The sequence below is a fragment of the Felis catus genome, chromosome E3, assembly GCF_018350175.1.
Source record: "Felis catus isolate Fca126 chromosome E3, F.catus_Fca126_mat1.0, whole genome shotgun sequence".
NCBI lineage: Eukaryota > Metazoa > Chordata > Mammalia > Carnivora > Felidae > Felis > Felis catus.
In genome coordinates, this window is record NC_058383.1 from 5,280,361 (window position 1) to 5,304,821 (window position 24,461).

A 24,461-nucleotide genomic window follows, 5' to 3' on the forward strand; every position below is an offset into this window, starting at 1 on the left:
TGCATGCCCCAGGTGGTTTCCGTCCTTTCTCCCTTGCCCTCTTTCTGCTGCCAAACTCCCTTCTTGATGCCTAGGCCTCGGCTGTCCTCTCAAAGGAAAGAAGCCATCTCGTTCCCTCTCGTTTGCTTGAGTGTTGAGTTATTCACCTACCTATTTCTGCCTTTGCACACCTCATTACTACCAAACTCCCCACCCCCTGCCCCCCGCCCCCACCCCCCAACCCCCCAATGGCATCCTTCTGCTAGTCTTCCAACTTCCAGAATTCAACTCAAAACTCAGTTCCGGTAAGTCTGTCTTGATGAACCCCACTGGGCATAACTGTTGTTTTGTGTTTTATTTCCTTAAATGTAAATAGTTTGTGTTGCATTAATTGGATTCTGCTGTTTTGTCATTATGAGATCTGTGTACTGTTAACATTTTTTCCTCTTTTAATTTTTAGAATCTGATGTCCCAGCAGAACTCCAAGTGTTAAAAGGACCCCTACAACAGCCGACTTTCCCTTTTGCGGTTGCAAACCAACTGTTGCTTGTTTCTTTGCTGGAACACTTGAGCCATGTGCATGAACCAAACCCTCTTCGTTCAAGACAGGTGTTTAAATGTTAGTAAATCTTGCTAAATAAGCCTTGCAGAAATACTGTGTTGTTTGATGTTGTGGGTCTGAGAAGCAGCTGGTATATAAACATTTGAAATAGGTATTAATAGTTTCTATTTCTTGAATGTATTTTATATTCTTCTTTGGGTAATTGCTAATGAATATTGTCATTGAGGAGCCCAAAAGATTAATAACCATATGATCGTGTGTATTTAAACAAATGAAAGATAGTTTTTTTGTTTCTGTAACATGTTCCTTCATATAATTTTTGAAGATCTGTCATGGTTTGGTTGGTGAGCAGGTAAATGAAAAGCACAGCTACTCATTCTGAAGTAGTTCTTAACCAGAGCCCTGGAAGAGCTGTATGCTGTGTTGTTGAACAGGAAACTGTTTTCCTCTACGTGCTGGATACTTCTGACACCCAGTGTGTGCATATTTTCCTGTGCTGACCAGTTCTCTGAAACCAGCTGGGTGTCCTACCATTCAATTCAGTTCTGATACTGCTTGGAGTTATTGTCAGTTCCCACAGGTTAAGGGCTCAGTCCCAGACTGCCTTCATTTTGGATGCCAGTTGGCAAGTAGTGGGTCCCCAGTGTCCTCAGGTTACCCGTACTTGTGTCCAACTTGGCTATAAATTGTTCGCTATAAAGGGTCGTCCTCTCAGGTTTGATAATTTGCTATAATGGCTCACAGTAGTCGGGGAGACACTTCTGCTTACTGGTTGATTATACAGTAGAGGGTATGATAACAATACAGGTGAACAGCCAGATGAAGAGACACATAGGATGAGGACCAGTAGGATCCAGCGTATGGGAGCTTCTTTCTCCATGGAGATGGGGTGCATCACTCTGCTGGTAGGTGGATGTGTTCACCCAGAAGCTCCCTGGATCCTGTACCTGAGGGATTTTTATGGAGGCTTCATCATGGTGGCATGATCAGTGAACTCAATCTCCTGCTCTTCTCTCCCTGAAGAATGGAGGGGTGGAGCTGAAAGTTCCAAGCTTCTAATCATGGCTTGGTGTTTGTGGTGCCCATTCCCCATTTGAAGCTCTCTGGGGGACCCTCAGTCGTCTCATCAGCGTAACAAAGACATGCATCACTCTGGAGATTCCAAGGGTGTTAGAAGCTCTTGTGTCAGGAACTGAGGTCAAAGACCAAATATTAGAACAAAAGATGCTCCTCGCCCCCTCAGCACTTGGGAAATCACAGGAATTTTAGGAGCTGTGTTGAATTTTAGGAGATAAGACCAAGCATGTTTCTTATTATACCACAGTGGTTGGAATGTTTATTTTTATTGCTGCCATAGGTTATGTGTAGGAGAAACTTGAGTCCCCCCAAAAATAAAAAAAAAATAAAAAAAGAAACTTGAGCCCAGAAGTGAGCAGAATTATGGGTTATGATGTTTCTGGTCCAGCTCATTGAGAGCATTGTGGCCTCTTTAATAGCTCCAACCAGCCACAAATTCTGAAGATCTTTTCTACCGAAAAAGTCTAAGTCTTGTTTAGTGTTAGGAATCCTCAGACTTACAGATACCTTTATGCCGTCTTAGAACGGAATGTTCTTAGTTAAAGGCAGATTATTATTTTGATGAGCTCGGTGGGACATGAAAAATGTATGCGTGTACATTTATTTTTTTGAATGAGTGGTGGGGAGGTGGGTTGTACAAAAGCACGTGTTCCATAGACTCTGGAACATTGGTAGCTGGGGATTATTGTATTGAGCTCATTGAATAGAAAAGCATGTTATAACCACCTTTAAGTAATAATATTGTTCCTAATTAAAGCAAATCTGAATCTTGCTGATTTTAAGATATTTTTGAATTCCTTTTTAGGTGACTGAACTTTTATTTTTATTTGTTTATTATTTATTTATATATTTTTTTAATGTTTATTTTTGAGACAGAGACAGAACATGAGTGGGGGAGGGGGAGAGAGAGAGAGAGACAGACAGACAGACAGACAGACAGACACAGGATCCGAAGCAGGCTCCAGGCTCTGAGCCGTCAGCACAGAGCCTGATGTGGGGCTTGAACTCACAAACCGTGAGATCATGACCTGAGCCGAAGTCGGACGCTTAACCGACTGAGCCACCCAGGCACCCTCACTTCCCCAGGTGACTGAACTTTTAAATAAAATATATTTAAAATGTTTTTGATGTTATTCAATTAGTTAATAATCTAATGAAATTACCCATATAGAAAGAATATTCTCTATGGGGTGTGTGTGTGTGTGTGTGTGTGTGTGTGTGTGTGTGTGTGTATGTTTATGAAAAAATAAAAGCCAAGCACTTCTGTAGAAACTTCTTTTTCTGAGGAGCCTGGTATTGTGACTTCAGACTTGACTTTCCCCCTGGTATTTGGTTTTGATGCACATGTGCTCTTTGTGGGTTAGAGAGGGTCCATAATTGAGAACAACTTTTGTTCTAATAACGTTTTCACTTTGCCTCTGTTCGGACCTCATTGCCTGTCAGCAAAAGGAGATGTGATGTGTTTGAATGTCAGAAGACTAGTAAATTTACATTTTTTTCTTGCCTTTTTAAAAACAGCTTAGTACTTTACCAACCATCCAGGCATGATAAACAAGCAAGTGCTCAGTATCTAATAAGCAAATGTAGATGTGTTCCTGATCGATGAGTGACGGTTGTTCCTTCTCTACTAGAGGCTCAATATCCAAATTGTAATGTGTATAAAGATAACTTTTTTCTTACAGAGGTTTTGTTTTGTTTTTTTTTTTTAATAGAGGCTATTAATACTCTTTAGTCTCCTTAAAATTGTCATCTTATTGATGGCCTTTCTAATAATAGTTTTCCATGTTCTTTGTAGTGCTTTGTCAGACCTTTATCAAAATGGGACTGCTGTCTTCTTTTACCTGTAGTGATGAGTTTAGCTCACTGAGACTACATCACAACAGAGCTATTACCCATTTGATGAGGTCCGCCAAAGAGAGAGTTCGTCAGGTAAGTGCTGAAATACACTTCATATATGACAAAAACATTTTAATTTCAAGAGAACTGTATTGTAAAGCATTATGAAGTCCTGATTATAATACGGGTTTATGAAAACGTTAACCTTAATTTATCCAACAAATATTTATTGAGTGACTATTATGTGTTAGGCTGGGATTCAGGCAGCAAACCGAATAGACAAAAACACCTGCCCTCATGGAGCTTATGTTCTTTTTTTTCTTTTGAGATTATGTTCTGATGAGGGGCAGTCAGCAACAGCAACATAAAAATGTATAAAAATAAATAGGGTGTTACATGGTGGTAAGTGTTAAGGAGAAACAAAGCAGTGAAAGGGCTTAGAAAATGTGCGTTATATACAGAGTGGCCAGTTATTTAGGTGAGGAGCCCAAGTTGAGCATGAGCCGTGCACCTGTCTGGGGGAAGAGTGTCCAGGCAGAGAAACAGTGATTCCCGAGGTGGCAGTGTGCTTGGCTCACTGGCAGCCATGTGGCTGGAGTATAGGCAAGGGGAGAGTATGGAAGAGGTAGGGAAGGACGGCAGCAAGATGGACAGATGGGGTAGGATCTGGAGACCGTTTTAACATCTTTGGTTTTTACTCCGAGTAAAATGGGAAGCATTACAGGATTTTGAGCCAAGGAGTGACATGATCTGACTTTCGTTTTAATGGACGCCCCGCTGCCCCCAGCTGCCATGTTGAGAATAAATGGAGGGAGGCAAGGGTAGAAGCAGGGAGACAGGTGGTCATACAGGGACAGGAAGTGATGGTGGCTTGGAATGGGTGGTAGCAGTGGAGATGTGAGAAGTGGTCTGTTTCTGCATGTATTTTGAAGGCAAAGCTAGAGTTATTTGCTGATAGAACTCCTTGGTCAGTTCTCAACTTTGGCAGTGGATGGCAAGACTATAGCTTTTTAAGTAGTGATCTTTTGGTTAAGAGAGAAGTGTTTTCAACCGTAAACCCCTAGGTGATATTGAAAACACCAGAGTGTTTTTCTTTCTTGGAATGTCGTTTGAGCATTTGAGACTGTTTTTTTTTAATTTTTTTTTTTTCTTCAACGTTTTTATTTATTTTTGGGACAGAGAGAGACAGAGCATGAACGGGGGAGGGGCACAGAGAGAGGGAGACACAGAATCGGAAACAGGCTCCAGGCTCCGAGCCATCAGCCCAGAGCCCGACGCGGGGCTCAAACTCACGGACCGCGAGATCGTGACCTGGCTGAAGTCGGACGCTTAACCGACTGCGCCACCCAGGCGCCCCGCATTTGAGACTGTTAATGTGACATGAATCTCACATGAATTTTGTGAGATTCCTCATTCCATGAACTTTTCAAAATGCTTTTAAAAGCAATTTTCTAATTTTAGGATCCTCGTGAGGATAATTCTCATATCCAGAAGATCAGGTATGTGTTAAATACTTCTGTGATTGTGCAAAGAGTAAGCTCTCCAAAAGAAATTAAGAACTTACCCTGAATTAATCAGAAATTAGTTTGGGGATTAAAAATAATGTAGTTCGGGTAATTTATGAAAATTAAAATCTTTGTTCTGAGAAAATAGTTACTGCTCCAAGATTTGTATTCTCATTCCCACTCCCTCTTTTGTCCCCCCTCCACTCCTTTTTCTGTGTGGATTCCATAAGCCCCACCCTTTATTGAGGGCACTGACACCCCGTCTCTGTCAGCAGAACAACATTGAATTTTGGTTGTATGTAGGAAATGCTAGTTTAAAATCTGTAATTGGTCTCATTAAGAAATTTAAATAGGTTTGTTACTGAGCTCAGCTAATCAACTGCTGCTTGTTAGTTACCCTTAGAATTCCTGCTTTAAAACATTGATAATTTCTAATTGGAATGCTAATTACTGGTAACATACTTGATTACTTGATTAATGATCCCTTTCCTGTCTTTATTTTTTCCCCACTCGCTGTCTGTATTGCCTGTTGATTTGCTTAGCAAATATTTTCTTCCTAGAGAATGAAAAGTGTCATTTTGGCTCATCTTTTCAAATCATCATAATTTAGTGATAAGTAAGGTTTGGTAGGTTAATAATACAATGAACATGAACTATCCGAGATGCTTGAATCTCTCGTGTTTTGATATTGATTGGTTGTTTGTATTTTGCTTTTAGATCAAGGGAAGTAGCCTTCGAAGCACAGACTTCACGTTACCTAAATGAATTTGAAGAGCTTGCTGTCTTAGGAAAAGGTGGATACGGAAGAGTGTACAAGGTTGCTTCCCACATCCTTGTTTTGACCTCCTACTCTGAATAAGTGCATTTTGAGAAGTTGTTCTCGTGATTATTATTTAAAGCGCTCAAAGGAAATTCCTAGAAATCATGTAGGCTTACTCTTCGTTGAGATCTGTCATTTACGGGGAAGCCAGCAGGTTTTAACCTTTTCCTAACCACACTGGTGGTTTAGGCAGATTCCGGAAACTATATTAATTTTCTTGAAAACGTATCACTGAAGAAAGTTGTGGTATTGTATTTTGGGCCTTACATAGTTGTTTTTGCTAACATGCCCATTTTTCAGACCTAGAGTCTCTAGGAGTTGGAGTCTCACTGCAGTTTGGAAGCTTCTAATCTGGCTGGCTATGGCCGACTTCCCTGAACTCTTTACTATTAAAGAGGAGGCTTGTCTTTCGCTTAATTTTATCTCTTTAGCTAGTTTGGATCCTGAGCTCAGGTTACAATAACTTTCTCTGTTGGAATTTAATGGCACAATGTACTTTCTCTTTCCCTCTACTTTTTAGGTCAGGAATAAATTAGATGGTCAGTATTATGCAATTAAAAAAATCCTGATTAATGGTGCAACTAAAACAGATTGTATGAAGGTATGGTTTTTTAAGCGTATTTGTTTTGAATAGTTGAGTGTTTAAGTCCTTTTGAAAGAGTTATGTGTGTGTGTGTATTGATATGGGGGCTTTTGGAGGGGGGGTTTAAGTTATTTAAATTCCGGTTAACATACAGTGTTATATTAGTACCATATAGTGGTTCCACAGTCCCATACATCACCTGGTGCTCATTAGGCTCTGATAGTTATTTATTGTTTATTAAAAAATTTTTTTTTTAATTAATACTAGGTGTTGTGGATTGCCGAATTTACTGAGTGGGTTACAGTAAAACAAACATCAAAACTAAATTTTTATTTGACTTAATTTTCTTTTAAGTTTATTTTGAGAGAGAGAGAGAGAGAGAGTGCGAGTGAGGGAAGGGCAGAGAGAGTGGGGAGAGAGAGAGAGAGAGAGAGAGAGAGAGAGAGAGAGAGAGAGAGAGAATATGAATGAATGAATCCCAAGCAGGCTCTGCACTGTCAGTGCAGAGCCCAGTGCAGGGCTCGATCTTACCAACTGTGAGACCATGACCTGAGCCCAAACTAAGAGTCAGACTCTCAACCGACTGAGCCACCCAGGCGTCCCTGACATAATTTTTTATAGACGCTCCTGATTGACCACATTTCAGGAGCGTTGCTGGGGAAATTAATTTTTAAAGTAAATCATTCATATACAGTATAGCTTGTTATGAAAATATGAGTTCAGTTCAGGTTCTGGTCTTCCCCCCGACATGTTGTATGGTCCTGGGCAAATGACATAGTCCTCTAAGCCACTTCTGTCTCCTGTCCTTGATGTAGTGACTGCAGTGGTTTTATTTACCTTCAGGGACTGGATTTACTCATAGCATATGTGCTGCCGAAGCAAGCACTGGACTTACTGGTAGTAGTAAAATGAGAGAACGAATATAAATGGGCTCGGTAAAGTGTGAAGCACTCGGTACATGTACGTTATTTTGTCGCTGTGACAATTCCATTTGTCTCAATAATACTACGATTATTTTAACGTAGTTTAGATTTCCTGTTCAGATGGATTTCGGTGGTTTTGCTCTGAAACAAGTGGTATTTTGGTACGATGGACAGTTAGTCAGCTGTCCGTGAAAGCCAGATCTAAGTGTCTTTCCTCTGTAGGTACTGCGGGAAGTGAAGGTCCTGGCCGGCCTTCAGCATCCTAGTATAGTGGGCTACCACACTGCTTGGATAGAACATGTTCACGTGGCCCAGACACAAGGTAAGCAGGTACACACGATGTAGCTGAAGGGTTGGCAAACTTCGGCCCGTGGGCCAGACCCGGCCCACCCCCATTTTTGTGCATCCCCTGAGCGGAGGGTGTTTTCTTACATTTTTAAATAGTTTAAAAGCGATCAAAAGACGACTATTTTGTGAAAGTTACCTGAAATTCAGATTTCACATCAATGAGCAAAGTTTGCTAGGCCACCGGCTCATTCATTTGTGTATTGTCTGTGGCTGCTTTTGCACCACAACAGCAGAGCCCAGTAGTTGGGGCCGAGTCCTGGAAGACCCACGGAACCTACAGCAGTAACTCTCGGGTCTTCTGCAGGAAGTTTGCTCCCCGCCACCCTTTTTGGGCATAGTTGAATAGCTCTGTTTCTACAATCCCTAAAATGAGCCAGGCATTTCAATATGCTTATTATATTTTGCCAGAAGGTATTGACATTTTTAGACTTGTGGTCCCATTTGCTGTTATTTTATTTATTAAAAAACTTTTTTTTTTAATGTTTGTTTGTTTTTGAGAGAGAGAGAGAGAGAGAGAGAGCAAGCAGGGGAGGGGCAGAGAGAGAGAGAGGGAGACACAGTATCTCAAGCAGGCTCCAGGGTCTGAGCTGTCAACACGGAGCTCTACATGGGGCTCGAACCCACGAGCTGTGAGATCATGATCTGAGCCGAAGTCGGACACTCAACCGACTGAGCCACCCAGGTGCCCCTCATTTGGTGTTATTTTAGCTCTGCCTTTGACTATGACTTAGAAAGCTAGGCTGCTTGAAGATAAGTTTTTGTTTTTGTCTGACAGATAGAATTTCTATTCAGTTGCCATCTCTGGAAGTGATCTCCGACGAGGACGACGACAGGTGTGTGCACTGGTGTTTAGTTTGGCCGGTTAAGGTATAACCTGCCCTGGGTTGTCTTTGTCTTTTTCCTCATTTTCATTACAAAATGTTAAATTGTTTCCTCCTCTCAGCCATTTCTTGTCAGTGTTTTCAGTAAATGTTGCTCCTAGAGAGATTTGATGCCATTTGCTTCAGGAGTTTACCAGTCAAGATTCTGAGGGCTCGAGGGGACAGCTGAGTTAGTCTTTATCTTTTTTTTTACGTTGGTTTTTAGCTTTACTGTTTTTTTTTCCTTCCAGAAATCAATATGTTAAAACTGATGAAAGTAACAGCTCATCCATTATCTTCGCCGAACTCACCTCGGAGAAAGAAAAGTCCTTAGAAGAATCTGGCATTGAAAATCAGAATAACAGATTGGTGAATTACACCACCAATGCAGTTACAAGAGACGCCAGTGAATTTGAAGCGTCCAGTTTACTCCAGGGAAATGGTTTGGCCGATTTGCCTTCCAGATCGATCGTCGAACATCAGCTGCCACTTAGGCATCATTCCGACTTAGAAGAGAATTTCGCATCCACTGAGGAATCTTCGGAAAACTTAAGTGTGTTGGGGCAGACGGAGGTAGGTAACTTTCCCAGAACCTACCGATGATTTGATGCTCACCCATAGCAATTGTGTCAAGGACCGTGACGAGCTGTGGCCTCTCCCTGCCCCCGCTGACTGCTCACCTTGCCCTCCCCCGTCTCCCCTCTCGCCCTTCATCTGCTTTGGTCAGCCTCTCCCCTCCACGTTCCCCCGCCTGTGGCCCTTGTGTTGGGTCTTCCCTCCTTTGCTTAGTTAGCTCCTACCACTCCTTTTCTGGCCTTCTCTAGATCTTCTCATTTGTGCCCCCTGGAGCTGGAAGCATCATTCACACTTTTTGTGTTGTGTGTTAGCATCATGCTGTACACATATGTTTATGCATAAAGGTTTTCTGTATTTTGGAACGTGACTTTAGGAGAGAGGAGAGGAGAGATCCCCAAGTCCATTTTCAGGACACTCATTAGGGTCACACTTACATGTCAGTGAGACTCCTGCATACCCTCCCTGGTGTTGAGAATTCGTGTTTAAAAAAAACAAAATAAATCTTAAACATTAACAGAATCTATATACAGTCCGCCTGCTGGGATTACAGAGCTGTATGCCATCTGTATGTATGCAGAATTAATTCTCGTTGTCCAGGACCATGTGGCTCTGTGCATGTGCTTTTCACGAAACACAAAACTTTGAGCAGAGTCCTCCAAATCCAAAGGAGTTGCGTGTGAAGGACTGTTCATCAAAACCATTTCATTTCCCTGTATTACATTTGGGGGATTTTCCTCGGCACCTAAATGGGCTCTAGCAAGCTTAATTTTTGCTTACCTTTTCCTTGAACAAGTTATTTATGGACCCGGTGAAGCCACCACAGTGCATATACCTTGAGGTATACAGAGAGTAGAATACCACACAGCCATTCTTTGACATGGTGTCTTAGCTTTGGAAACTGTGTTGTGAGCAGACCACATAGCCTCAGCCCCCGTGCCTCCGTGTCCCATTCAGGAGCTGCTCCCATTCTCTACCGGGCCTACCCCTGCCCCCTTGGGTTATGACACACCGTTTTCGGTATTCCTTTATTTCTCTGTCTCCTTCACTAGACCCTGGGGCTTCTTGGGTAGACACGTGCTTGTCTCTTTCCTGAGCACTTAGCCCCCGTGCTTGGCCTAGAGTAGGCAGGTGAGTATCTGTTGACTGAGTGATAGGAGCAAATCGTGCACAGGTGGGAGCCAGCTGTGTCGCCCCCCAGGTGCAGTACCACCTGATGCTGCACATCCAGATGCAGCTGTGCCAGCTCTCGCTGTGGGACTGGATAGTCGAGAGAAACCAGCGGGGCCAGGAGTACGTGGACGAATCTGCATGTGAGTACCGTATGTATCTGGAAACATTGGGCTGGGAAATCAAGACATGGGCGGTCTTCCACTGTAGGAACTACCTCCCTGTGCTTTAGGGGAACTACCTCCAGGTGCTTTAGGGGAAAAACATCACCTTTTTAACATAAAGAAACAATGGTGCTTATTTCAACATTTTTTAAGAATGGAGGTCTATAAAAAGAGAGACGTGGTTTGTTGATACCTAAGCAGTAATACGCTAGAATTCAGGTTAATGCTTTTGGGCAAAAAAGGTCTTTTAGAATTTTTGCAAGGAAATTTAAATATTTGTGTTATTTTTTGGAACATGACACTGTGATACTCTTGCAAAATTACACCCTTAAAGAAATCGTTACAGAAGGGTAGGGGGTGAAAAGTTTGTCTCTCTGAAGATCCAGATCCCCTTCCTTCCTCTGTAGTTAGATATCCTCTAGAAATACTCCGTCAGGTTAGTAATTTCTAAAATTACCATCACACTGGTTCTCAACTTGTGTCGCACATTAGAATCACCTAGGGAGCTTTCAAAAAGGTGTCGTTGATGAGAAAGAATAACGTTAAGGTGCAGTAAGCCGACCAACATGACTTTGGCTGGTGTTCAAGGTCAGCATCTGCAGTGAAAACTCCTATTCATAGTGTGTGCCCTTGAGAAGGGGTGATGAGAGGGCCATTGTGTGTCTGGAGTCTTCCTCCCCAAAACCCATAATGCCATCTAGTTGTAAGAAAACATCAGACAAATCTCCGTCTGAGCATGTTCTATGAAGCGTCTGACCAGTACTTCTCAAAACTGTCATGGTCGTCATAAATAGGAAAAGTCTAAGGAACTGTCACAGACCCGAGGAGCCTCGTGAGACATGACAACTAAATGTAATATGGTGTCCTGGACGGAGTCCTAGAACAGAGAAGGGACATTCAGTAAGAACTAAGGAAGTCTGAATAGTTTGTGGGCTTGTATCAGTATTTGTGCATTATTGTGACAAATGTACCATACTAATGTAGGTGTTATTAAAGGGAAACTGGGTGTGGGGTAAGTGGGAGCCATACTATCATCTCCATTTCTCTGTAGATCTAACGTTGTTTTAACAAGTAAAGTCTGTTTTTTTAAAAAGGCTGTTGTCTGAGACCACACAGTAATTTTTACATAATTGGTATTGGGATAGGGTTTGGCCTTTGGTATTTATTTGAAAATTCTCTTGTCGATTCTAATGTATATTCCGTTACCAAAACTGGGGACACAAGAGACTGGGTTTTAAGTAAAGCCTCAGCTAAATACTGAGTGTTAATCATTTGCTGTTCACTCCTGATGACACTGTCACCCTTTATTTGGTCTAAAATACAGGTCATTTAACCCACTCAGAATCTTAGATTAGCTTCCAGTGAAGGCAGAAACATAATGCCTCCCTCAAACATTCGAACTCGACGGCGAACTCGACGTTCGCCGCTTCTTTGGTTTACCATGTAATCAGAACCAGGCACGCTTTCGTCAGTTCGGTCGTGGCAAGGAGTAGGCAGGGTGTTTTCAGTGCCCTGTTGGGTTGTATCCGTTGCTGCACAGGCATCGTAGTGCTATACGCAGATGTTTCTACAAGAAGAGTGGCTTATTAAAGTCTGTATGGAGTTGTTGATCTTTCAACTTCCGTTTGGAAAATAAGTAACGAGTCCCTCATGATGTATGGGATGTCTCCGATTTACACCATCTAGGACAGTAAGCCACCATCCAGGACAATGAAAACAGGACAAGACCGTGTATGATGTAGCTAGCTAGCACGATACATATTTTTTTTCTAAAAATACTTTAAAATCCAAAGGTTTTACTTTGTAGTACTCCGGCACCGTGTGCGTTCCTTCCTGTCGCGTGTAGTTTTACAGGAGCCATTCCCAACAGTCCAGAAGCGATAGACCCCGGTTTGTATCCTGCCTCTAGCACTCACTGGCCATAAGGCTTGGGTCAAGTCAGGGGGCTGTTCTCTGCCTGTTTCCTCCCCTGTGAAATGTGGATCGGCCCATGTGATCGGGTTTGAGGAGTGAAGCAGTCGGTGTGAAGGGTGCGGTGCTGAGGGAACGGAAAGTGTTCTCCCTGGATCGGGCCCGTGTGCGGCACCGAAGCCTCTAGCTGGGGCCCGAGATGCGCACCTCTTACCGACAGACCCAAGGAAGGTAGTTGTTCCAAGGCTGTGAAAGCCCCAAAGCCCTCCTTCATCCCTGCGAACAGGGGGTCATGGCCTCGGTGTGAGGGGCGCTGGTAGTAGAGGTGCTTGTGAGTGGTACCCTTGTGTACACACCCACGCACACACCCACGCACACAGTGTTCTGTCTTCTCAAGCACTGGGCTAAGGACTTGAGCTTCCTGAGGTACATGCCAGCTGGTGCAAAAGGGGAGCATGGGGTAGGTGAGCTGCGTAACGACGTAGGCTCATCCAGGAGAAGGGAGACTGTCTCGTGTTGTGCTTGAAAGTAAGCAGTCTGTTCAAGGTTTACAGTGGCTGACAAGAGAATAGCTATTAAGTTCTCGTTACGATATTCACCGAAATAGCTTAGCTGGAAAACTCCAGGATTTTTGTCTTTATCAATTTCTGTTTTAATCCTACAGAACTTTCCCGCCCTCTAAAGTTAGGTGTTATATCATCATGGCAATAGATGAATTAAATTTTTTACTTTTCCCTATACTTCATTTTTCATTTGTTAGTCAATTTTGGAAACTGCAGCATTCCAAACGTCCACGTAATGGAAGCTCACTCCTCAAGCTAGCCTAATGTATCTATTTTTTTATTCCATTATTTGTAACAGTGTCTCTAATCCGCAGTGGGTTTAGGACACCAAGTTTATTAGCTGTGAGGGATGTCAGGGGTCGAAGAAGATTTAAACCTAATTTAATCTAGCCGCCTGATGCCTGAAGAATGGTTTGCAAGGTAATTAATACAGGGGCTCTTGAGTGAAATTAGTGACACCAATTCTATTCACTAGGGTGCTGGTTTGTGGTGGTTTCTGAGCCACCTGAGGAGCCCTTCTTGTCTGATTTCTAACCATTTTGGAATGTTGATTTTGTTGAAAATCTGAACGATGTTAATGTGTTTAATGTATTTAGAACTATGTAACATTGAGATGTTAACGTAATGAGTAAAAAGACAATTAGAGAAATAAAACTTCCTCTTTTACTTGAAGGTCCCTATGTTATGGCCAGTGTTGCAACAAAAATTTTTCAAGAAGTGGTGGAAGGTGTGTTTTACATACACAACATGGGAATTGTACACAGAGATCTGAAGGTAAGTGGAGAGGCTGAGTCATTGAAAGCAGCAGTAATTTCGTATCAGGGAGGACGTGGCATTGGTTCTTTGAATTAGATGGAATTATGTATCCTCTTTCATTTATCTAGAGGATTATCATTTTTATGTAAATCATCATCCTATAGGTCCCGAACTTTAGGCAGTGATATTTGGGCATTCGAAAATTCTCCCTGGAGGATTAGTACTGGTTTTCCAGGTAGTAAGTGTGCGGAGTACTAATATAATTGAGGACGTTAAATGTATTTAATGCGGACAAAAATCCTCATAGATTATTGCAGCCTTAGAGATAAAATCTGTTTCTATAATTTTGTATCTTCAAGGGAATTTAATATGGCCAATTTTTTTCTGCTGTTTAAAAAATCTATGCTTATCCTGATTTTTAATCAGAACAGGCTATCAAGAAAGAACACGTTTACTTCTTTGGCAGAAGAGTTTTTAAGTGGCTTATTTTTGAACAAAAAGTTGAATTGTGGAAAATGTATTTAAAAGAGTATTTGGGAACAAAAAAGTTAACGTGCAGATCATTTTATTTTTTGAAAAAAGTTTAGGAACCAAATGGTTTGTACGTCCGGGATGTGCAAGCTGATGGGTTCAGTGTTGCCCGGGTATGTGTCTTAGCCAGAAACTGCGCGGTGAGTTACTGAAGTTCCGTGGCCTGTGCCACTTGGGGGTGCTATTTCAGGAGGTAAGCTAAGTCATGAAAGCCATATACGGAATGCCACATGTTCGCGGGGAGAAGTCGCTTCAGGTGCCCTTTGTACTTCTCACCATAAATATTCCTGAGGTTCCTTTTGCAGATGTCCTGTAGGGATAAGGGTCTTTGAGATAGCTTTATGAGGGTTTCCCTTAAGAGGTGGAATTCTGGCAGCATGATTCCCGCAGGTAGAATTCCGTGGTTATTGGTCAGTCTCAAAGGATAAGAGCGATGAAGTAGCCTGGCCAGAAGCTCCGTGTCCCTTACGTTGGAACTGCGCTGAAGATACATGTAGACGGGAGACTCCCCGTTTCTTGTTAATAGGTTGACATTTGCTTCAAATTCGAGCAAGAGATTGATAATTGCCTCTCTGCCTCCAAAACACGCCTCATGGATAGCCGTTTGACCTTCGTGGTCCTGGGCATTCACTTGGGCTCCGTGAATTAGCAGTAAACGGATGCAGTTCACGCCCGCGGCCAGCATTCGGCCTGCTTTGCTCGACGCCGTGCACACCGCCAGCTTAAGGGCCGTGTTCCCAGTGGAGGAGATGACGCAGTTAACATCTGCTCCGCAGGCAATTAGTGTTTCCATCATCTCCTTGTTGAGCATGTCCGCAGCCGTGTGAAGGGGCGTCATGCTGGATTCATTAACAGCATTGATGTGGGCACCATTTTGGGCTAAAATGGAGAGCACTGGATAGGTCCCGTAGGTTATGGCCAGGTGGAGGGGAGAGTGTTTGTTGCTGTTGTCTACCCGAGCGTTGACTTGGGCCCCGTGTTCGCACAAAATGCGGAGACATGTTACGGCATTGTTCTGAACGTCTGTCAGGATCCTTCGTATTCTGTTCCCCGGTTTTGTCCACGTGGTAGAAACGATCGGCCAGTGCAGCAGCATCAGGTGAAGTGTGGTAAGGCCTCTTGTGTCCCTAAAATAGTTATTCATCACAGATTATACTGTACCCACGAATGTCTGCGCTATATCCACAAGTATCTACACTGTATCCACGAATATCTATGCTGTATCAACGAATGTCTACGCTATATCCATGAATACCTACATTGTATCTACACGAAGAATTAGCGCTCAAGAAGGGAATGTCTATTTGAAGTAATTCTCCTCAACTACTTGGAAGAAGCGTTTGGAAATCCGCATGGCCGTTTAGTCCTCGGGGTATCATGGCGTTTTGGGGGGACAGGGTGCTGCGCGTCACAGCATTGGAGGGGCCTAGCTTCCTACAGCAGTTTCAGTTTTGTTACCCCTGCTGGGACTGGCCTCTCCGAGGCTGTATGTTAGTTAATCCTGTGCCCCAGCACCTCACACGGTGCTGTGGTTTAGCAGCCACGCGGGAGAGTTCCGTGGGCCTGGGTGTGACCTGGTCTTAACACAGAGCTGAGCCGAACCGGGCCAGAACCCCCGCCGACGTGGCTCTTCGTGGCCCTGTATCTGCTCCCCGCGTGTGGGGAGGTGGAACAGAAGACAGAGTCGAATCTGGAGACCCACAGCCCCCAGTTAGTGAAACCAGTTGGTCTTCACTCCCTGCACCAACTCAGGTGCAGCCAGGGTTTTACAGCGGCCCCCGTGCGCCCCTCTGCTGAGGTCTCTCTGGGTGGCCTCCGAACTTGCTTTATTTGGCAGAGAAAAGGGAAGGCTTATTATGAATAGCTGACCGGATCTGCTGAGATTTGGAAATGACTTTCAGTTCGCGTGTATTTATGTAGCGTAAGGCCCCAGGCTAGGGAGGGATAGGGTAAAACAGTCTCTGCCCTTGCAGGCCTGACAGTCTGGCATGAAAGGCGTTTCAGTAGCTAGGCCAGAATTACCTGTGGGGAGAGTTCTAAGAGTTATGAGGGCCCACGGGGGCGGCCTGTGGTGGAAGGGTCGGAAAGGGTGCACCGAGGGGCCGCTGTGGAGGAAGGGGCGCGTTGGTGACGTCCAGTCGTGGAAGGACAGCGCGAGGGTCTGCAGAGCTGGGCAGGGGTGCGCAGGGGTGAGGGGGGAGCCACACAGGTTGGGGGGCTCTTCTGGAGCATAGTGAGGATTTGGGGCTTTACTTTGTTGTTATGGGGCCAAGAAGGTGTTGCTTCACTAGGTAGTATTTATCGGGCACTTAGTGCCTGGCATTGGTCTAGGTGGTGAAGACGGGTTGAGGAGCCACACAAGCTTCTCTTTTGTGAAGCATACTTTCTAGGGGTGGGTGATAAAAAGAAAATCCGTTGTCTGTTTCTGTTTACTTATTTTTCACCCTAGCTTAGGGTGTTAAACTCCTTGAGGGCTGCGACCAGGACTTAACGCATTTTCCACAGCATCATTGCTGAGTGCTTAATTCTCAGGATGCTTTCAGTGGGCTGCCTGGTGTGTATTCCTGCGTTTCGGCCAGTTTTTCAGAGGCTCTCATCTAGTCAGTAAGGAAACGGGCTCATTCGAGACCTAGGATTTTGTAGTCCATGACACCGAAGGATGGGTGAGTCCGGACGTGACCGGGAAGGGTAACCTAAGTCATGCGTCTCCTCACTTAGAAGTGATCCCCGTCGAGTTACCTTACTTCGGGGTCAGCGCCATGTTCTAGCAAACAGAGCAAACTTTGCGCCTTGCGGTGTTTGGCAGCCAGATGAATGGGGATGACGGACTGCGTCTGCTTCGGGGGAGAAACCGAAATACGTTACAAGGAGCCCTGTGCAGGGAGAAGTGGCCATTGTGTCAGCCTGCTGTTTTGGAGGAAATACGTGTATTTAGTATCTCAGTTCGGTGTTTTTTCTGGTATGTGCATGGAAATTTTCCTTCCTTTTGACTGTTTTAAAGGACCCCAAACCAGTGAGTTTCTTATTATAAAACCTGTGTTTTACATAAATGCAGATTTACCAAGGCAACAGAAATCACTTACTGAAAGCTTTGGAAGTTGATTCTTGTGGGGAGCCCACAGGGGAAAGATAACGGTAATTGCTACTAAGTCACTTTGTCCTTAAATTAACCTGCAGGGTGATTGACAAGTGCGGTTTTGTGTTTTTTCCTACTTTGCCGGAGTTACAGTCTCAGGAGTAACACCCACATTTCCGGGGTCTCAGAGAGAACATAGAATGTGTCCTGTGACTCGCCAAGCTGTTTATGCCGGTTCTTAAAATGCATATGTATGTAATCAGTGGCTTCACAGTGTGACAGAAGGATGAGGGAAGAAGGTGGGGTAAGGGAGAGGGTGACTTTTTGAAAAAATAACTATAAAGGTAATTGTATAAAAATGTAGAAAATGATAAAGCATATGTAAAAAGGGGAAAAGTAATCCCTCACACAGCTGTCATCACCATATCTGAGAGGATGGCATCAGCATTGTGCCAACTAAACACGTTCTAGTCCTTTCGCGTGTCCGTGTGTGTGTGGTAACTGGGGGGGGGGGGCACGTCGACTTAGGAGGGCCTGCTCTGGCCATGCGGTGCGCTGGGGGTGACCCGTGGGGCTGCGGGTGTGGTGGGGCCTTGAGGAGCCCACACAAATTAGGTGGTGGGCCTTCGGAGCAGCGTGTCTTTTCCCTACAGGTGGCTGAGCAGAAAGTGTGTGGGGGGGTACCTGGTTCAGGAGGAGTCGGTAGCTGGTGGAGTTGGCCAGAATGGTCATGGGCTGGTTGACGGGGTGGCTTCTCAGGAGCACCCGGATGGCCGCACAGTCCTCCCTCATGATGGCCTCGTAGAGTCTGATGTGGAGGGCCGCGGCTGGGCCTTCTTCCAGGGGCTTGGCCCCGTCGGCCACCAGCTCCCTGCTGCCTCTCTTGGTTATGTTTCCCATGAGCAAAACTTCAAAGAGTAGGGACTTGGAAGTTCAGGGGACACTTGTGACAGAATTGGTCAGTTTTAGTCTCATTATGACCCCTTCAGTTCCATTCTAGAACTGTGAAGGATTGTATCTGTGAACAAGGTTCACTTTTCTATCAGGCTCAACTTTTTAAAGCTTTGTTGTTAGGTCATACAGTGGCAGATAGAAACATGGTTTGGGGACTTTTTTCAGTCACAAAAACATAGCCAAATTATCATCGTGTGCATGAGATCATTTCTGTGTTATTCTCCATTTGGCGATAGTTAAAAAAAAAAAAGCTAAAACAGGAATTTATAGGTGCAAATAAAAAATTAAAATTATTACATTTAAAGTAAGAAAAGCCAACTTTTTTTTTTTTTAATTTTTTTTCAACGTTTATTTATTTTTGGGACAGAGAGAGACAGAGCACGAACGGGGGAGGGGCAGAGAGAGAGGGAGACACAGAATCGGAAACAGGCTCCAGGCTCCGAGCCATCAGCCCAGAGCCTGATGCGGGGCTCGAACTCACGGACTGCGAGATCGTGACCTGGTTAAAGTCGGGCGCTTAACCGACTGCGCCACCGAGGCGCCCCTTTTTTTTTTTTTTAATTTTTTTTTCAAGAGAAAAGCCAACTTTTAACCTAAATACGTTTTTTGTTTTGAGTAGAAGGCCTCTTCCCCTCAGTGTGGGCGCAGGTCTGTGCTGCCACAGGACTAGTTCCATTGGGAGAAGTTTTGGGTCCGCACCGGTTGCTTAAATAGAGCTGAATGCGTCCCTTCACAGTCGCAGCCCTGGCTAACAGAAAAGAATCATCCAGGAGCTTTTCACAAATATCAAAATGTTCTCATTAAAAAAAGAAATCTGGGGCGCCTGGGTGGCTCAATTGGTTGAGCGTCCGACTTTGGCTCAGGTCATGGTCTTGCGGTCTGTGAGTTCGAGCCCTGCATGGGGCTCTGTGCTGACAGTACGGAGTCTGCTTGGGATTCGTTCTCTCTCTTTCTCTCTCTGCCCCTCCCCTGCTTGCTCTTGCTCTCTCTCTATCTCTCAAAATAAAAAAATAAACTTAAAAAGAAAATCAGTCTTTGGCTTGTTGGAGAAGATGATAGTTTTTAAAAGCTTCTCAGGGAATTCTGACGCTCGGCTGACCAGTTGTGAACAAAGTGTGCTCTGTGTTAGTGGTTCTCAAACTTGGAGTAACACGGGGACTTCTATTACTATTTTTTTGTTTATTTATTTTGAGAGAGTGGGGGGTGGGGGGAGGGGCAGAGAGAGCGAATCCCAAGCAGGCTGTGTGCTGCCAGCCTGGAGCCTGATGCAGGGCTCGAACTCATGAACCGTGAGATCATGACCTGAGCTGAAATCAAGAGCTGGACACTTAACCAGCTGAGCCACCAAGGCACCCCAACATGGAGAACTTTAAATAATACTGCTGCCTGCGTGCACCCCCAAGAATTCTGATTTTATTGGTCTGTGGAATGGCTTGGATATTGGGATTTTTTTTTTAAAGCTCCTTGGTGATTCTAATGTGCACTTGAGTTTTAGAACCACTGCTCTAATTTTTCATTTTTGAGGGGCTCCCTGCTCCTGAGTTGAAAACTCTTAATGTCTATGCATTTTTACAATTTGTTTAAGAACACCAAGGAATTGTTCTGTTTGTTTACAGCCTAGAAATATTTTTCTTCATGGCCCTGATCAGCAAGTAAAAATAGGCGACTTTGGTCTGGCCTGCACAGACATCATACAGAAGAACAGAGACTGGATCGATAGAGATGGGAAGAGTAAGTTTATTTTGGTTGTGATCTTTTCTTTCTATCTTTTTTTTTTTTTTTTTTTTGGCATTAAGGAAAAAAGAGGCATGATTGAACTTGTGGATATATTTTTACAAATGTTAGAGACATACAGTGCAGGTGGGGGAGGGGCAGAGAGAGGAGGAGACACAGAATCCAAAGCAGGCTCCAAGGCTCCGAGCTGTCAGCACAGAGCCCGACGCAGGGCTCGAGCCCACGAACCACGAGATCATGACCTGAGCCGAAGTCAGACACTTCACCGCCTGAGCCACCCAGGTGCCCCTGCGCTTAAAGAGAATCACAAAGACTTAATATAATAGCAAAAGTAAGATAAGAACAAAAAGCAACCATCGTTGCTTCGGGGGCTACAGTGCCCTGCTCAGAGTCCGTGTTCTTTATTGTAGACAGTGTGAACTCCGCAGTGTTTAAATGTCTGGCTTTTCCAATCGTAGGAATGCCCACGCACACTTCCAGAGTGGGTACCTGTCTGTACGCCTCCCCTGAGCAGTTGGAAGGATCCGAGTATGATGCCAAGGTAGTATTCGCTGCCTTTCTCCCTTTTGTTAGACGGAGTCTGCGGTCATGAGTAGCAGAAGCGCAGATAAATTCGATGGCCGCTCTCGTGCAGAGGAACTGGGGAGATAACTGAGCAGGGTACCTTGTCTGTTACATCAAACTGCCAGAACAGGAAACCTAGCTTTTCAGCAGAGTCTGACGGCACTGACTTTTAGGCTACTTTACCGCTTATAAATCCGTGGGTGTCATAAATTATTTTTGAAATGAGCCTTCCCTTTAGAAGGTCACTGTTAACCTCAGGATGCTAGAATTCATAGAAGCCTGTTTTAGCCTGCCTTTCTTCTGTTTTCTCAAAAAAATGCTAAATAACGCTACAGGGAACTGTGGTTCTTGATTCCCTTTGAAGTAGAATGAAGATACTGAAGAGTTTTAGTCCGTTTTGTTCCTTGAAAGTAAATCCATTTCTCAGAATAACAGCCTAATAGATTTTCTTTCTTTTGATGAATCATTCAGCTTTTTAGTGACTAGGAATAAACTGTCAGAAAAAACCATGGCTGTTCCTAAAATCCTATCTGGCAAAGACTTTTCTCTAGAAAAACTCTTTCAGGCAAAGTAACACATTTTCTGCAGCTTGTTGAACTTCCTCAGAATGCTTAACTGTGTCTGGAGGCAGAGGGGGCACCACCGGAGCAGGCCGCAGGGACACTGTGACCCCCTTAGTTGGGACCAGCCCTTGTGGGCTCACACCTCTCGCTCTGGCTGCTCCAAGCCTGGATTTGCAGGGAAGTGATAGTGTGGTAGTGACTGTGGGTGCTGGGGGTTACCCTGCCCCTCGCCCGGCTGTCCATCCTTTGTGCCCGTGGATGCCCCTTTTTGCTGTTGAGAGACAGGGATTGTGACAGTACCAGTCACCTCTCCCTCAGGGCCATTGCTGCAGGTGGCAGACACATGCTGCTGTGAGGGGTGAGTCCGCCCACTAGGTTTCCTTCCTCGTGAGGTCTGTGAACCATCCTTCCTTACAAAGGAAAGGGTACTCTCTCCCTGTGTGTTTCACCACTAAATTCCCTTTCCTCCGCTTTCTCCAGTCAGATATGTATAGCTTGGGTGTGATCCTGCTGGAGCTCTTTCAGCCGTTTGGAACAGAAATGGAGCGAGTGCAAGTTTTAACAGGTTTAAGAACTGGTCAGATACCTGAATCCCTCAGTAAGAGGTGTCCTGTACAAGCCAAGTATATCCAACTCTTAACTAGAAAGAACGCATCTCAGAGACCGTCTGCTGTTGAGCTGCTGCAAAGCGAACTTTTCCAAAATTCTGCAAACGTATGTATATATGTATTTTCTTCATTCTGTTTTTTAATTTTTTTTTAATTTTTTTAAATTTTTATTATTATTTTTTTTTTAACGTTTATTTATTCTTGAGACAGAGAGAGACAGAGCATGAACAGGGGAGGGGCAGAGAGAGAGGGAGACACAGAATCGGAAACAGGCTCCAGGCTCTGAGCTGTCAGCACAGAGCCCGATGCGGGGCTCAAACCCACGGACCGTGAGATCATGACCTGAGCCGAAGTCGGACGCTTAACCGACCGAGCCACCCAGGCGCCCCCATTCTTTTTTTTTAAAGTAAACTCTGCCCAACGTGGGACTCAAACTCACAACCCCAAGATGAAGAGTCACGCGCTCCACTGACTGAGCCAGCCAGGTGCCCCCTGTATATGGATTTTTAATACTGGGGAAAATATGAAGCTTAAAATAGAATTTGAATTGTGAATCTGATTTCACGAGGAACAGTTGAGCTTAGAATAAAGTTTGTGGGAGCCAGACATTTAAACTCCTTCCCAGAGTTCCCAGTAACACACTTTTCATAGTCCAAGAAGCGAGGTGACCACTGCCGACCATCTACCGTAAACATGTAATTGTAGGCTGTGCTTTTTAGCCCCATCTTGCTAAGTCAGAAGGCTTTCTTTTTCTTTCCAACCGTGATGTATAACCTTTTCTAAATGATTATAACACACCTACTAGTAAAAAGGAGCACCTGGCAAAGGGTGAAAGCAGGAATTCGTGGGGGGAGGTGGAGGGACGGTGGCAGAGACCGCCTTAGCCCATCTATGACCCTTCCGCGTGCAGGTGTGTGTCTGGTTCTCAGTCCTGTGATCACCCCAGGACACCCGCTTTCCTTTCCTCCTTCCAGACATGTTACAGAGCCAAGCACTGTCTCTGGTCTGCATGTACCGGAGAAACATCCGTTCTGTTTCTCTAGAAACTTTCTGAGGTTTAACGAAAGCTTGATTCAAAGATACATTCGCAGATCCTCTAGCACTTTGCTCCTCCAAGTGTGGGGGAGGGCTGGTGAGAATGCACAGGGTCTTGGGCTCTACCCCAGACGTGCCGAGTCAGAATCTGCATTTAACAAGACACCCCGAGTGAGTTGCACACCCTGTGCTGGAGCAGTATTGCATTCACTGCCCTGGTCCTCACGGTGCAGTCTCCAGGCAAGCAGCATAAAATCCTCAGGAACCTGCTAGAATTCTCAGGCCCTCTCTGGTGCCCTGACCTAGTCCGAGAGAAGTCCCGGGGAGGGCGAGGGAGCAGCGGTCTGTGCTTAACACACACCTGAAGTGGCTCTGATGCACGCTAGTCTGAGAACTATCTGTGCGATCCCTTTAGTGGATCTGTTTCCTATTTAAGGCTTACTAATTTTCAAGTAAAACCGTGAATTTCACTGGCTTGAATGATAAACAGATGGGTGTAGTACTTTGCCGAGTCTTTGAAAATAGCAGATGTGGTTATTAAATTTATCTCCTCCTCCCATTTAAGTCAGATATTAGATGGGGCGCCTGGGTGGCGCAGTCAGTTAAGCGTCTACCTTCAGCTCGAGTCATGATCTCACAGTTCTTGGGTTTGAGCCCCGCATCGGGCTCTGTGCTGACAGCTCAGAGCCTGGAATTCTTTATAATATAGCCTACACATGCCTATAGAGATAAAATTTGTACATACAGGCAGTCATTGCTTTGCGTGGTCATACAGACTAAAAATGACCATGCTGAGCTCAAACCATGCAAATGGATGTTAGTAGTCAATGGGAAGTTACAGTTGTCCCGTGACCTTTAAAAATGTTTCTCAGTGGGGCGCCTGGGTGGCGCAGTCGGTTAAGCCTCTGACTTCAGCCAGGTCACGATCTCGCGGTCCATGAGTTCGAGCCCCGCGTCAGGCTCTGGGCTGATGGCTCAGAGCCTGGAGCCTGTTTCCGATTCTGTGTCTCCCTCTCTCTCTGCCCCTCCCCCGTTCATGCTCTGTCTCTCTCTGTCCCAAAAATAAATAAACGTTGAAAAAAAAAATCTTTAAAAAAAAAATGTTTCTCAGAGAGGCGCCCACATGGCCCAGTCTGTTAAGCATCGGACTTTGGCTCAGGTCATGATCTTGTGGTAAGTTTGAGCCCTGCATCCGGCTCTGTGCTGATAGCTCGGAGCCTGGAGCCTGCTTCAGATTCTGTGTCTCCCTCTCTCTCTGTCCCTCCCCTGCTCATGTTCTCTCACTCACTCTTTCTCAAAAATAGTAAAAAATTGTTTTTAAATAAAAATGTTTCTCCAAACATTAAAACTTGTCAGTTTCAGATGTACATGGAAACGAAGCCAGTTGTAAAACTAGTATTTAGTGCACTGTGATTAAGAAAGTGTTCAGGAGTGGCGTGAACAGCGCCTGCTTCCATCTTCTAAGTAGAATTTAGGATACAGAATGAACGTCTTTTCTATGCCTTGGTGCCTTGTATATTCCTTTTCTTTTTTTTCTTTAACATGTATGTATTTAAAAAAATTTTTTTTAATATTTATTTTTGAGAGAGACAGAGCACGAGGGGGGGCAGGGGCAGAGAGAGAGGGAGACACAGATTCCGAAGCAGGCTCTGAGCTGTGAGCATAGAGCCCGATGCAGGGCTTGAACTCACAGACCGTGAGATCATGACCTGAGCTGAAGTCGGACGCTTAACCGACTGAGCCATCCAGGTGTGCCAGTGTTTATG

General features: G+C 44.6%; 2 protein-coding genes across 6 annotated transcripts in view; one reads left to right on the plus strand and one right to left on the minus strand.

Annotated features, from left to right (window-relative positions):
• Positions 1 to 24,461, plus strand: part of EIF2AK1 (eukaryotic translation initiation factor 2 alpha kinase 1) — a 31,946-nt gene that overhangs the window by 6,010 nt on the left and 1,475 nt on the right. Inside the window, exons 2-14 of one of the 4 annotated variants that reach the window (XM_023246864.2) lie at positions 440 to 598; positions 3,414 to 3,547; positions 4,916 to 4,953; positions 5,677 to 5,776; positions 6,300 to 6,380; positions 7,508 to 7,607; positions 8,409 to 8,466; positions 8,745 to 9,066; positions 10,268 to 10,379; positions 13,548 to 13,648; positions 19,808 to 19,922; positions 20,384 to 20,466; positions 21,533 to 21,766. In XM_023246864.2, coding sequence (XP_023102632.2) covers positions 440 to 598; positions 3,414 to 3,547; positions 4,916 to 4,953; positions 5,677 to 5,776; positions 6,300 to 6,380; positions 7,508 to 7,607; positions 8,409 to 8,466; positions 8,745 to 9,066; positions 10,268 to 10,379; positions 13,548 to 13,648; positions 19,808 to 19,922; positions 20,384 to 20,466; positions 21,533 to 21,766 — 1,637 coding nt within the window. The other 3 variants (XM_023246865.2, XM_045048315.1, XM_023246867.2) reach the window with 3 other exon arrangements.
• Positions 14,179 to 18,332, minus strand: ANKRD61 (ankyrin repeat domain 61). 2 transcript variants are annotated; one of them, XM_045048316.1, is made up of 3 exons: positions 17,922 to 18,332; positions 16,901 to 16,995; positions 14,179 to 15,288 (listed from the first exon to the last, which is right to left on the minus strand). In XM_045048316.1, the coding sequence occupies exons 1-3, from the start codon at positions 18,135 to 18,137 to the stop codon at positions 14,343 to 14,345; spliced, it is 1,257 nt and encodes a 418-aa protein (XP_044904251.1). In that variant the 5' UTR covers positions 18,138 to 18,332; the 3' UTR covers positions 14,179 to 14,342. The 2 variants fall into 2 exon arrangements, with proteins under 2 accessions (XP_044904251.1, XP_006941976.2); XM_006941914.5 differs by having other exon boundaries at positions 16,901 to 16,998; positions 17,922 to 18,329.

What these genes read in the sequence shown, in the direction of transcription:
- ANKRD61 (XM_006941914.5), bottom strand. Translation starts at nt 18,137, where the DNA reads ATGGGAAACATAACCAAGAGAGGCAGCAGGGAGCTGGTGGCCGACGGG. An exon ending in ACCGACTCCTCCTGAACCAG is followed by an intron (nt 16,999 to 17,921) that starts GTACCCCCCCAC and finishes TCTCCCCCGAAG; the next exon opens with CAGACGCAGTCCGTCATCCC. An exon ending in GGCGCTGACCCCGAAGTAAG is followed by an intron (nt 15,289 to 16,900) that starts GTAACTCGACGG and finishes TAACTATTTTAG; the next exon opens with GGACACAAGAGGCCTTACCA.